The sequence below is a fragment of the Haliotis cracherodii genome, unplaced genomic scaffold, assembly GCF_022045235.1.
Source record: "Haliotis cracherodii isolate W230 unplaced genomic scaffold, xgHalCrac1.p SCAF_7, whole genome shotgun sequence".
Lineage (NCBI taxonomy): Eukaryota > Metazoa > Mollusca > Gastropoda > Lepetellida > Haliotidae > Haliotis > Haliotis cracherodii.
Genome location: NW_027266330.1, coordinates 31,736,741 through 31,750,497, shown reverse-complemented (window position 1 = coordinate 31,750,497; position 13,757 = coordinate 31,736,741). Strand labels below are relative to the sequence as shown.

The 13,757-nt window shown below is 38.9% G+C and overlaps 2 protein-coding genes across 2 annotated transcripts; both read right to left on the bottom strand.

Moving 5' to 3' along the window:
• Window positions 1-5,826: 5,826 nt before the first annotated feature.
• Window positions 5,827-6,448, bottom strand: LOC139448125 (uncharacterized). Its single transcript, XM_071229643.1, has 2 exons — window positions 6,367-6,448; window positions 5,827-6,221 (listed from the first exon to the last, which is right to left on the bottom strand). The coding sequence occupies exons 1-2, from the start codon at window positions 6,446-6,448 to the stop codon at window positions 5,827-5,829; spliced, it is 477 nt and encodes a 158-aa protein (XP_071085744.1).
• A 1,937-nt stretch (window positions 6,449-8,385) lies between these two features.
• LOC139448126 (uncharacterized) lies at window positions 8,386-9,007 on the bottom strand. The gene is made up of 2 exons (XM_071229645.1): window positions 8,926-9,007; window positions 8,386-8,780 (listed from the first exon to the last, which is right to left on the bottom strand). The coding sequence occupies exons 1-2, from the start codon at window positions 9,005-9,007 to the stop codon at window positions 8,386-8,388; spliced, it is 477 nt and encodes a 158-aa protein (XP_071085746.1).
• Between the last annotated feature and the right edge of the window lie 4,750 nt (window positions 9,008-13,757).

Below are 13,757 nucleotides of genomic sequence, written 5' to 3'. Positions count from 1 at the left end.
ATTGACACTTTTTAACATGCATGACTCTCTCCTTAAGCACTTGGGCATGTACATTGCAAAAAGAAAGAGAAACAATTAAATGCTCTGATAATATGAAATACAACCTGGCATATATCTCTCTCAGATGAATATCATATGGGGTTGTGGTTCGTCTGTCTAAATCCTTTTGCTATAGGATCGGCATGGATACGGGCAAACGAATTGCAACGCTCCAAACTGTATTTAATGTTATGGTGCAACCATTACCTTGGAATCTCTTCTTCTCCATCAATACCTAATGTGTTTCATTTCAATTGATTAGTCTGTATCTTTTCCTATTTCAAAGAATAGATTAAGGACGATATCTTCGAATGATTGCCATACTCAGAACCAAGTAAAATGATGGAAGGCTTGGTATTGTGAGATACCATCTCAAATTAACCTTTTCTCTCTCTCTCTCTCTCTCTCTCTCTCTGTCTCTCACACAAACTTTCTATGCGAATGATGTCTTCAAGATGTCGTGAGCGTGTCAGCAAATGATCAAGATTATAATATCGACTTCATTATTTATTTCCTCAGCATATTCATCAACAAACAAATGTGGTTTACAATATAATAGGATGCCCTTTGCACACTGTCAGGCAACATTTGTGTACAATAACAAAAAATGAATAACAAGGTAAATGCAGCACTAGTTGATGTGGATGGGACTTGTGATTTCCCTTAGGCGTTTCTATGAAGTGCACTGTCGTCTACAGACAAAGCTCGACTGAGAGTCGTCATATCGTAGCTGCTGTCGTTGCTGTATAGGTCTCCCTGGTCTTCGTCGTCCTCACTATATGAGCTGTCGGACAGGAGTTCCGTGAAGGAAGCTTCATCGTCATTGAAAGAGGTATCTGCATTCCCGTCCGCCTCCGAATCACTCTCTCCAGAAGCATCTTTGGTGATGGCGTTTACACAGGCTTGCACCTCTTGCCACTTGAGTTGTCTGTAGATGGTAAACATCTCCTTGACACCTTCCAGCACCCATCGTCTCTGGATCAGCTGTTCACCTCGGATTATGCAGTTGTTGGAGGAGTTGGCTGTCATCTTCCGCATCAGATAGTAGACTTGGGTATCTGAAAACAATAAAACGGGTAATTAGAAATCTCGGTAAATGTGTTCACAACAATATCATTTTATTTTGTTCAATTCTAAAATTCAGTGTGATACCGATATTGCAATGCTTGCAGGGGACTGAAAAAGAGCACAGTTCATATTTACCTAATGTCAGGATCTCTTTCACTGCATTGTCGTGGGCAATAAGGAGTCGTCTCAGCTTGATGGCAACTTGAACTGGATCCATTTTCTAGGGCCTTCGGACACAACACTAGAATGCAGTCGGATGTAATACTACAGGAATTCAGTAGCGCCAAATTTAGATAATTGGAAAGTAGATGTGTTCGTTCTCACGGATTGAGATGCAGTGAAGGACTCCAGTCCTTGCAAAACATTTATACTTACCCTTAGTATAAACATAGTAGTAGAGATTTATAGATCAAAGAGAGCATTTTCGAAGCCAGTGGCGAGATCAAAGCTACACTGCAACTTCATTCGGCTTTGATCCGAAAGGAATCTCACTGTCCACTTGAGAAACCAATCAACTTCTTGTCAAAACAAGTTTCCGTATAAAGGGACAGGTCTGAGAAGAGTTCAACCAATCTAGTCCTGTTATCTCCAGGGATTATCAATCATTGTTAATTGATTAAATCGGGATTGATCAAACGGTGCAGTACATTGTATTACTTAAAAATCCGATGTGGTTACTTTCGCTTCCACAGAAACCAAGTCACAGAAACTTCTATCAGCTTGGAAATCGTCTGATGCATGCTTCTCTGAACGTTTAGTTTCAATTAAAAAAGCCGAGAAAACCATGTCCACAATCCTAAAAAATCCTTAATCAGGTAGGCAAAGGCAAAGTGAATACATGTACAGTCAAATCTGGAACTTATTGTACACATCTGTTGGAGGTCGTAAATGCTATGTTAATCTGAGCATTTTCCCAACCCGTCTTACATGATCGAAATACAGCACGTATGTTTTGAAGCATTTCAAATACTATTTTTGATGAATACCATCATCATGGTATAATTGAAGCAGCTCATTTGGCTTAAGTATCTGGATATTTACCATCTTAGAAGCTTTTGGGTGGACGTCGGGTACTTAAAAGGTTACTATATAAATAAATAGGCATGTACAATAAAGTTTATGTGTGTTAAATGATCTAGAGACATCATCTTCAGTGTATAACTGTCATGTTTTGGGGAGAATTACAAAGCACTGTGTCATGATTTATATCTTTGAATACAGAATGCTGTTAAAGCACATGATGGAAATTGGAGTATGTTGCTAGATAAACATAAGCACGTTGTTAGCATTGTTTTTGAAAGAATCCCACTGTTTCATGTCAGGATATTCTGATCTTTACTTTTTAGTGCTTTCAGGGGAATAGTATTCATCAAGTGCTGACTTGGATCAAAAATGTTATTTGGCCTGTGTTGATGTCAATGTTTCAATTTCCTTTTGTTTTGCATGTTGTGTGCATTGACACTTTTTAACATGCATGACTCTCTCCTTAAGCACTTGGGCATGTACATTGCAAAAAGAAAGAGAAACAATTAAATGCTCTGATAATATGAAATACAACCTGGCATATATCTCTCTCAGATGAATATCATATGGGGTTGTGGTTCGTCTGTCTAAATCCTTTTGCTATAGGATCGGCATGGATACGGGCAAACGAATTGCAACGCTCCAAACTGTATTTAATGTTATGGTGCAACCATTACCTTGGAATCTCTTCTTCTCCATCAATACCTAATGTGTTTCATTTCAATTGATTAGTCTGTATCTTTTCCTATTTCAAAGAATAGATTAAGGACGATATCTTCGAATGATTGCCATACTCAGAACCAAGTAAAATGATGGAAGGCTTGGTATTGTGAGATACCATCTCAAATTAACCTTTTCTCTCTCTCTCTCTCTCTCTCTCTCTCTGTCTCTCACACAAACTTTCTATGCGAATGATGTCTTCAAGATGTCGTGAGCGTGTCAGCAAATGATCAAGATTATAATATCGACTTCATTATTTATTTCCTCAGCATATTCATCAACAAACAAATGTGGTTTACAATATAATAGGATGCCCTTTGCACACTGTCAGGCAACATTTGTGTACAATAACAAAAAATGAATAACAAGGTAAATGCAGCACTAGTTGATGTGGATGGGACTTGTGATTTCCCTTAGGCGTTTCTATGAAGTGCACTGTCGTCTACAGACAAAGCTCGACTGAGAGTCGTCATATCGTAGCTGCTGTCGTTGCTGTATAGGTCTCCCTGGTCTTCGTCGTCCTCACTATATGAGCTGTCGGACAGGAGTTCCGTGAAGGAAGCTTCATCGTCATTGAAAGAGGTATCTGCATTCCCGTCCGCCTCCGAATCACTCTCTCCAGAAGCATCTTTGGTGATGGCGTTTACACAGGCTTGCACCTCTTGCCACTTGAGTTGTCTGTAGATGGTAAACATCTCCTTGACACCTTCCAGCACCCATCGTCTCTGGATCAGCTGTTCACCTCGGATTATGCAGTTGTTGGAGGAGTTGGCTGTCATCTTCCGCATCAGATAGTAGACTTGGGTATCTGAAAACAATAAAACGGGTAATTAGAAATCTCGGTAAATGTGTTCACAACAATATCATTTTATTTTGTTCAATTCTAAAATTCAGTGTGATACTGATATTGCAATGCTTGCAGGGGACTGAAAAAGAGCACAGTTCATATTTACCTAATGTCAGGATCTCTTTCACTGCATTGTCGTGGGCAATAAGGAGTCGTCTCAGCTTGATGGCAACTTGAACTGGATCCATTTTCTAGGGCCTTCGGACACAACACTAGAATGCAGTCGGATGTAATACTACAGGAATTCAGTAGCGCCAAATTTAGTTAATTGGAAAGTAGATGTGTTCGTTTTCACGGATTGAGATGCAGTGAAGGACTCCAGTCCTTGCAAAACATTTATACTTACCCTTAGTATAAACATAGTAGTAGAGATTTATAGATCAAAGAGAGCATTTTCGAAGCCAGTGGCGAGATCAAAGCTACACTGCAACTTCATTCGGCTTTGATCCGAAAGGAATCTCACTGTCCACTTGAGAAACCAATCAACTTCTTGTCAAAACAAGTTTCCGTATAAAGGGACAGGTCTGAGAAGAGTTCAACCAATCTAGTCCTGTTATCTCCAGGGATTATCAATCATTGTTAATTGATTAAATCGGGATTGATCAAACGGTGCAGTACATTGTATTACTTAAAAATCCGATGTGGTTACTTTCGCTTCCACAGAAACCAAGTCACAGAAACTTCTATCAGCTTGGAAATCGTCTGATGCATGCTTCTCTGAACGTTTAGTTTCAATTAAAAAAGCCGAGAAAACCATGTCCACAATCCTAAAAAATCCTTAATCAGGTAGGCAAAGGCAAAGTGAATACATGTACAGTCAAATCTGGAACTTATTGTACACATCTGTTGGAGGTCGTAAATGCTATGTTAATCTGAGCATTTTCCCAACCCGTCTTACATGATCGAAATACAGCACGTATGTTTTGAAGCATTTCAAATACTATTTTTGATGAATACCATCATCATGGTATAATTGAAGCAGCTCATTTGGCTTAAGTATCTGGATATTTACCATCTTAGAAGCTTTTGGGTGGACGTCGGGTACTTAAAAGGTTACTATATAAATAAATAGGCATGTACAATAAAGTTTATGTGTGTTAAATGATCTAGAGACATCATCTTCAGTGTATAACTGTCATGTTTTGGGGAGAATTACAAAGCACTGTGTCATGATTTATATCTTTGAATACAGAATGCTGTTAAAGCACATGATGGAAATTGGAGTATGTTGCTAGATAAACATAAGCACGTTGTTAGCATTGTTTTTGAAAGAATCCCACTGTTTCATGTCAGGATATTCTGATCTTTACTTTTTAGTGCTTTCAGGGGAATAGTATTCATCAAGTGCTGACTTGGATCAAAAATGTTATTTGGCCTGTGTTGATGTCAATGTTTCAATTTCCTTTTGTTTTGCATGTTGTGTGCATTGACACTTTTTAACATGCATGACTCTCTCCTTAAGCACTTGGGCATGTACATTGCAAAAAGAAAGAGAAACAATTAAATGCTCTGATAATATGAAATACAACCTGGCATATATCTCTCTCAGATGAATATCATATGGGGTTGTGGTTCGTCTGTCTAAATCCTTTTGCTATAGGATCGGCATGGATACGGGCAAACGAATTGCAACGCTCCAAACTGTATTTAATGTTATGGTGCAACCATTACCTTGGAATCTCTTCTTCTCCATCAATACCTAATGTGTTTCATTTCAATTGATTAGTCTGTATCTTTTCCTATTTCAAAGAATAGATTAAGGACGATATCTTCGAATGATTGCCATACTCAGAACCAAGTAAAATGATGGAAGGCTTGGTATTGTGAGATACCATCTCAAATTAACCTTTTCTCTCTCTCTCTCTCTCTCTCTCTCTCTCTGTCTCTCACACAAACTTTCTATGCGAATGATGTCTCCAAGATGTCGTGAGCGTGTCAGCAAATGATCAAGATTATAATATCGACTTCATTATTTATTTCCTCAGCATATTCATCAACAAACAAATGTGGTTTACAATATAATAGGATGCCCTTTGCACACTGTCAGGCAACATTTGTGTACAATAACAAAAAATGAATAACAAGGTAAATGCAGCACTAGTTGATGTGGATGGGACTTGTGATTTCCCTTAGGCGTTTCTATGAAGTGCACTGTCGTCTACAGACAAAGCTCGACTGAGAGTCGTCATATCGTAGCTGCTGTCGTTGCTGTATAGGTCTCCCTGGTCTTCGTCGTCCTCACTATATGAGCTGTCGGACAGGAGTTCCGTGAAGGAAGCTTCATCGTCATTGAAAGAGGTATCTGCATTCCAGTCCGCCTCCGAATCACTCTCTCCAGAAGCATCTTTGGTGATGGCGTTTACACAGGCTTGCACCTCTTGCCACTTGAGTTGTCTGTAGATGGTAAACATCTCCTTGACACCTTCCAGCACCCATCGTCTCTGGATCAGCTGTTCACCTCGGATTATGCAGTTGTTGGAGGAGTTGGCTGTCATCTTCCGCATCAGATAGTAGACTTGGGTATCTGAAAACAATAAAACGGGTAATTAGAAATCTCGGTAAATGTGTTCACAACAATATCATTTTATTTTGTTCAATTCTAAAATTCAGTGTGATACCGATATTGCAATGCTTGCAGGGGACTGAAAAAGAGCACAGTTCATATTTACCTAATGTCAGGATCTCTTTCACTGCATTGTCGTGGGCAATAAGGAGTCGTCTCAGCTTGATGGCAACTTGAACTGGATCCATTTTCTAGGGCCTTCGGACACAACACTAGAATGCAGTCGGATGTAATACTACAGGAATTCAGTAGCGCCAAATTTAGATAATTGGAAAGTAGATGTGTTCGTTCTCACGGATTGAGATGCAGTGAAGGACTCCAGTCCTTGCAAAACATTTATACTTACCCTTAGTATAAACATAGTAGTAGAGATTTATAGATCAAAGAGAGCATTTTCGAAGCCAGTGGCGAGATCAAAGCTACACTGCAACTTCATTCGGCTTTGATCCGAAAGGAATCTCACTGTCCACTTGAGAAACCAATCAACTTCTTGTCAAAACAAGTTTCCGTATAAAGGGACAGGTCTGAGAAGAGTTCAACCAATCTAGTCCTGTTATCTCCAGGGATTATCAATCATTGTTAATTGATTAAATCGGGATTGATCAAACGGTGCAGTACATTGTATTACTTAAAAATCCGATGTGGTTACTTTCGCTTCCACAGAAACCAAGTCACAGAAACTTCTATCAGCTTGGAAATCGTCTGATGCATGCTTCTCTGAACGTTTAGTTTCAATTAAAAAAGCCGAGAAAACCATGTCCACAATCCTAAAAAATCCTTAATCAGGTAGGCAAAGGCAAAGTGAATACATGTACAGTCAAATCTGGAACTTATTGTACACATCTGTTGGAGGTCGTAAATGCTATGTTAATCTGAGCATTTTCCCAACCCGTCTTACATGATCGAAATACAGCACGTATGTTTTGAAGCATTTCAAATACTATTTTTGATGAATACCATCATCATGGTATAATTGAAGCAGCTCATTTGGCTTAAGTATCTGGATATTTACCATCTTAGAAGCTTTTGGGTGGACGTCGGGTACTTAAAAGGTTACTATATAAATAAATAGGCATGTACAATAAAGTTTATGTGTGTTAAATGATCTAGAGACATCATCTTCAGTGTATAACTGTCATGTTTTGGGGAGAATTACAAAGCACTGTGTCATGATTTATATCTTTGAATACAGAATGCTGTTAAAGCACATGATGGAAATTGGAGTATGTTGCTAGATAAACATAAGCACGTTGTTAGCATTGTTTTTGAAAGAATCCCACTGTTTCATGTCAGGATATTCTGATCTTTACTTTTTAGTGCTTTCAGGGGAATAGTATTCATCAAGTGCTGACTTGGATCAAAAATGTTATTTGGCCTGTGTTGATGTCAATGTTTCAATTTCCTTTTGTTTTGCATGTTGTGTGCATTGACACTTTTTAACATGCATGACTCTCTCCTTAAGCACTTGGGCATGTACATTGCAAAAAGAAAGAGAAACAATTAAATGCTCTGATAATATGAAATACAACCTGGCATATATCTCTCTCAGATGAATATCATATGGGGTTGTGGTTCGTCTGTCTAAATCCTTTTGCTATAGGATCGGCATGGATACGGGCAAACGAATTGCAACGCTCCAAACTGTATTTAATGTTATGGTGCAACCATTACCTTGGAATCTCTTCTTCTCCATCAATACCTAATGTGTTTCATTTCAATTGATTAGTCTGTATCTTTTCCTATTTCAAAGAATAGATTAAGGACGATATCTTCGAATGATTGCCATACTCAGAACCAAGTAAAATGATGGAAGGCTTGGTATTGTGAGATACCATCTCAAATTAACCTTTTCTCTCTCTCTCTCTCTCTCTCTCTCTGTCTCTCACACAAACTTTCTATGCGAATGATGTCTCCAAGATGTCGTGAGCGTGTCAGCAAATGATCAAGATTATAATATCGACTTCATTATTTATTTCCTCAGCATATTCATCAACAAACAAATGTGGTTTACAATATAATAGGATGCCCTTTGCACACTGTCAGGCAACATTTGTGTACAATAACAAAAAATGAATAACAAGGTAAATGCAGCACTAGTTGATGTGGATGGGACTTGTGATTTCCCTTAGGCGTTTCTATGAAGTGCACTGTCGTCTACAGACAAAGCTCGACTGAGAGTCGTCATATCGTAGCTGCTGTCGTTGCTGTATAGGTCTCCCTGGTCTTCGTCGTCCTCACTATATGAGCTGTCGGACAGGAGTTCCGTGAAGGAAGCTTCATCGTCATTGAAAGAGGTATCTGCATTCCAGTCCGCCTCCGAGTCACTCTCTCCAGAAGCATCTTTGGTGATGGCGTTTACACAGGCTTGCACCTCTTGCCACTTGAGTTGTCTGTAGATGGTAAACATCTCCTTGACACCTTCCAGCACCCATCGTCTCTGGATCAGCTGTTCACCTCGGATTATGCAGTTGTTGGAGGAGTTGGCTGTCATCTTCCGCATCAGATAGTAGACTTGGGTATCTGAAAACAATAAAACGGGTAATTAGAAATCTCGGTAAATGTGTTCACAACAATATCATTTTATTTTGTTCAATTCTAAAATTCAGTGTGATACCGATATTGCAATGCTTGCAGGGGACTGAAAAAGAGCACAGTTCATATTTACCTAATGTCAGGATCTCTTTCACTGCATTGTCGTGGGCAATAAGGAGTCGTCTCAGCTTGATGGCAACTTGAACTGGATCCATTTTCTAGGGCCTTCGGACACAACACTAGAATGCAGTCGGATGTAATACTACAGGAATTCAGTAGCGCCAAATTTAGATAATTGGAAAGTAGATGTGTTCGTTCTCACGGATTGAGATGCAGTGAAGGACTCCAGTCCTTGCAAAACATTTATACTTACCCTTAGTATAAACATAGTAGTAGAGATTTATAGATCAAAGAGAGCATTTTCGAAGCCAGTGGCGAGATCAAAGCTACACTGCAACTTCATTCGGCTTTGATCCGAAAGGAATCTCACTGTCCACTTGAGAAACCAATCAACTTCTTGTCAAAACAAGTTTCCGTATAAAGGGACAGGTCTGAGAAGAGTTCAACCAATCTAGTCCTGTTATCTCCAGGGATTATCAATCATTGTTAATTGATTAAATCGGGATTGATCAAACGGTGCAGTACATTGTATTACTTAAAAATCCGATGTGGTTACTTTCGCTTCCACAGAAACCAAGTCACAGAAACTTCTATCAGCTTGGAAATCGTCTGATGCATGCTTCTCTGAACGTTTAGTTTCAATTAAAAAAGCCGAGAAAACCATGTCCACAATCCTAAAAAATCCTTAATCAGGTAGGCAAAGGCAAAGTGAATACATGTACAGTCAAATCTGGAACTTATTGTACACATCTGTTGGAGGTCGTAAATGCTATGTTAATCTGAGCATTTTCCCAACCCGTCTTACATGATCGAAATACAGCACGTATGTTTTGAAGCATTTCAAATACTATTTTTGATGAATACCATCATCATGGTATAATTGAAGCAGCTCATTTGGCTTAAGTATCTGGATATTTACCATCTTAGAAGCTTTTGGGTGGACGTCGGGTACTTAAAAGGTTACTATATAAATAAATAGGCATGTACAATAAAGTTTATGTGTGTTAAATGATCTAGAGACATCATCTTCAGTGTATAACTGTCATGTTTTGGGGAGAATTACAAAGCACTGTGTCATGATTTATATCTTTGAATACAGAATGCTGTTAAAGCACATGATGGAAATTGGAGTATGTTGCTAGATAAACATAAGCACGTTGTTAGCATTGTTTTTGAAAGAATCCCACTGTTTCATGTCAGGATATTCTGATCTTTACTTTTTAGTGCTTTCAGGGGAATAGTATTCATCAAGTGCTGACTTGGATCAAAAATGTTATTTGGCCTGTGTTGATGTCAATGTTTCAATTTCCTTTTGTTTTGCATGTTGTGTGCATTGACACTTTTTAACATGCATGACTCTCTCCTTAAGCACTTGGGCATGTACATTGCAAAAAGAAAGAGAAACAATTAAATGCTCTGATAATATGAAATACAACCTGGCATATATCTCTCTCAGATGAATATCATATGGGGTTGTGGTTCGTCTGTCTAAATCCTTTTGCTATAGGATCGGCATGGATACGGGCAAACGAATTGCAACGCTCCAAACTGTATTTAATGTTATGGTGCAACCATTACCTTGGAATCTCTTCTTCTCCATCAATACCTAATGTGTTTCATTTCAATTGATTAGTCTGTATCTTTTCCTATTTCAAAGAATAGATTAAGGACGATATCTTCGAATGATTGCCATACTCAGAACCAAGTAAAATGATGGAAGGCTTGGTATTGTGAGATACCATCTCAAATTAACCTTTTCTCTCTCTGTCTCTCTCTGTCTCTCACAAACTTTCTATGCGAATGATGTCTTCAAGATGTCGTGAGCGTGTCAGCAAATGATCAAGATTATAATATCGACTTCATTATTTATTTCCTCAGCATATTCATCAACAAACAAATGTGGTTTACAATATAATAGGATGCCCTTTGCACACTGTCAGGCAACATTTGTGTACAATAACAAAAAATGAATAACAAGGTAAATGCAGCACTAGTTGATGTGGATGGGACTTGTGATTTCCCTTAGGCGTTTCTATGAAGTGCACTGTCGTCTACAGACAAAGCTCGACTGAGAGTCGTCATATCGTAGCTGCTGTCGTTGCTGTATAGGTCTCCCTGGTCTTCGTCGTCCTCACTACATGAGCTGTCGGACAGGAGTTCCGTGAAGGAAGCTTCATCGTCATTGAAAGAGGTATCTGCATTCCAGTCCGCCTCCGAGTCACTCTCTCCAGAAGCATCTTTGGTGATGGCGTTTACACAGGCTTGCACCTCTTGCCACTTGAGTTGTCTGTAGATGGTAAACATCTCCTTGACACCTTCCAGCACCCATCGTCTCTGGATCAGCTGTTCACCTCGGATTATGCAGTTGTTGGAGGAGTTGGCTGTCATCTTCCGCATCAGATAGTAGACTTGGGTATCTGAAAACAATAAAACGGGTAATTAGAAATCTCGGTAAATGTGTTCACAACAATATCATTTTATTTTGTTCAATTCTAAAATTCAGTGTGATACCGATATTGCCATGTTTGCAGGGGACTGAAAAAGAGCACAGTTCATATTTACCTAATGTCAGGATCTCTTTCACTGCATTGTCGTGGGCAATAAGGAGTCGTCTCAGCTTGATGGCAACTTGAACTGGATCCATTTTCTAGGGCCTTCGGACACAACACTAGAATGCAGTCGGATGTAATACTACAGGAATTCAGTAGCGCCAAATTTAGATAATTGGAAAGTAGATGTGTTCGTTCTCACGGATTGAGATGCAGTGAAGGACTCCAGTCCGTGCAAAACATTTATACTTACCCTTAGTATAAACATAGTAGTAGAGATTTATAGATCAAAGAGAGCATTTTCGAAGCCAGTGGCGAGATCAAAGCTACACTGCAACTTCATTCGGCTTTGATCCGAAAGGAATCTCACTGTCCACTTGAGAAACCAATCAACTTCTTGTCAAAACAAGTTTCCGTATAAAGGGACAGGTCTGAGAAGAGTTCAACCAATCTAGTCCTGTTATCTCCAGGGATTATCAATCATTGTTAATTGATTAAATCGGGATTGATCAAACGGTGCAGTACATTGTATTACTTAAAAATCCGATGTGGTTACTTTCGCTTCCACAGAAACCAAGTCACAGAAACTTCTATCAGCTTGGAAATCGTCTGATGCATGCTTCTCTGAACGTTTAGTTTCAATTAAAAAAGCCGAGAAAACCATGTCCACAATCCTAAAAAATCCTTAATCAGGTAGGCAAAGGCAAAGTGAATACATGTACAGTCAAATCTGGAACTTATTGTACACATCTGTTGGAGGTCGTAAATGCTATGTTAATCTGAGCATTTTCCCAACCAGTCTTACATGATCGAAATACAGCACGTATGTTTTGAAGCATTTCAAATACTATTTTTGATGAATACCATCATCATGGTATAATTGAAGCAGCTCATTTGGCTTAAGTATCTGGATATTTACCATCTTAGAAGCTTTTGGGTGGACGTCGGGTACTTAAAAGGTTACTATATAAATAAATAGGCATGTACAATAAAGTTTATGTGTGTTAAATGATCTAGAGACATCATCTTCAGTGTATAACTGTCATGTTTTGGGGAGAATTACAAAGCACTGTGTCATGATTTATATCTTTGAATACAGAATGCTGTTAAAGCACATGATGGAAATTGGAGTATGTTGCTAGATAAACATAAGCACGTTGTTAGCATTGTTTTTGAAAGATGCCCACTGTTTCATGTCAGGATATTCTGATCTTTACTTTTTAGTGCTTTCAGGGGAATAGTATTCATCAAGTGCTGACTTGGATCAAAAATGTTATTTGGCCTGTGTTGATGTCAATGTTTCAATTTCCTTTTGTTTTGCATGCTGTGTGCATTGACACTTTTTAACATGCATGACTCTCTCCTTAAGCACTTGGGCATGTACATTGCAAAAAGAAAGAGAAACAATTAAATGCTCTGATAATATGAAATACAACCTGGCATATATCTCTCTCAGATGAATATCATATGGGGTTGTGGTTCGTCTGTCTAAATCCTTTTGCTATAGGATCGGCATGGATACGGGCAAACGAATTGCAACGCTCCAAACTGTATTTAATGTTATGGTGCAACCATTACCTTGGAATCTCTTCTTCTCCATCAATACCTAATGTGTTTCATTTCAATTGATTAGTCTGTATCTTTTCCTATTTCAAAGAATAGATTAAGGACGATATCTTCGAATGATTGCCATACTCAGAACCAAGTAAAATGATGGAAGGCTTGGTATTGTGAGATACCATCTCAAATTAACCTTTTCTCTCTCTCTCTCTCTCTGTCTCTCACAAACTTTCTATGCGAATGATGTCTTCAAGATGTCGTGAGCGTGTCAGCAAATGATCAAGATTATAATATCGACTTCATTATTTATTTCCTCAGCATATTCATCAACAAACAAATGTGGTTTACAATATAATAGGATGCCCTTTGCACACTGTCAGGCAACATTTGTGTACAATAACAAAAAATGAATAACAAGGTAAATGCAGCACTAGTTGATGTGGATGGGACTTGTGATTTCCCTTAGGCGTTTCTATGAAGTGCACTGTCGTCTACAGACAAAGCTCGACTGAGAGTCGTCATATCGTAGCTGCTGTCGTTGCTGTATAGGTCTCCCTGGTCTTCGTCGTCCTCACTACATGAGCTGTCGGACAGGAGTTCCGTGAAGGAAGCTTCATCGTCATTGAAAGAGGTATCTGCATTCCAGTCCGCCTCCGAGTCACTCTCTCCAGAAGCATCTTTGGTGATGGCGTTTACACAGGCTTGCACCTCTTGCCACTTGAGTTGTCTGTAGATG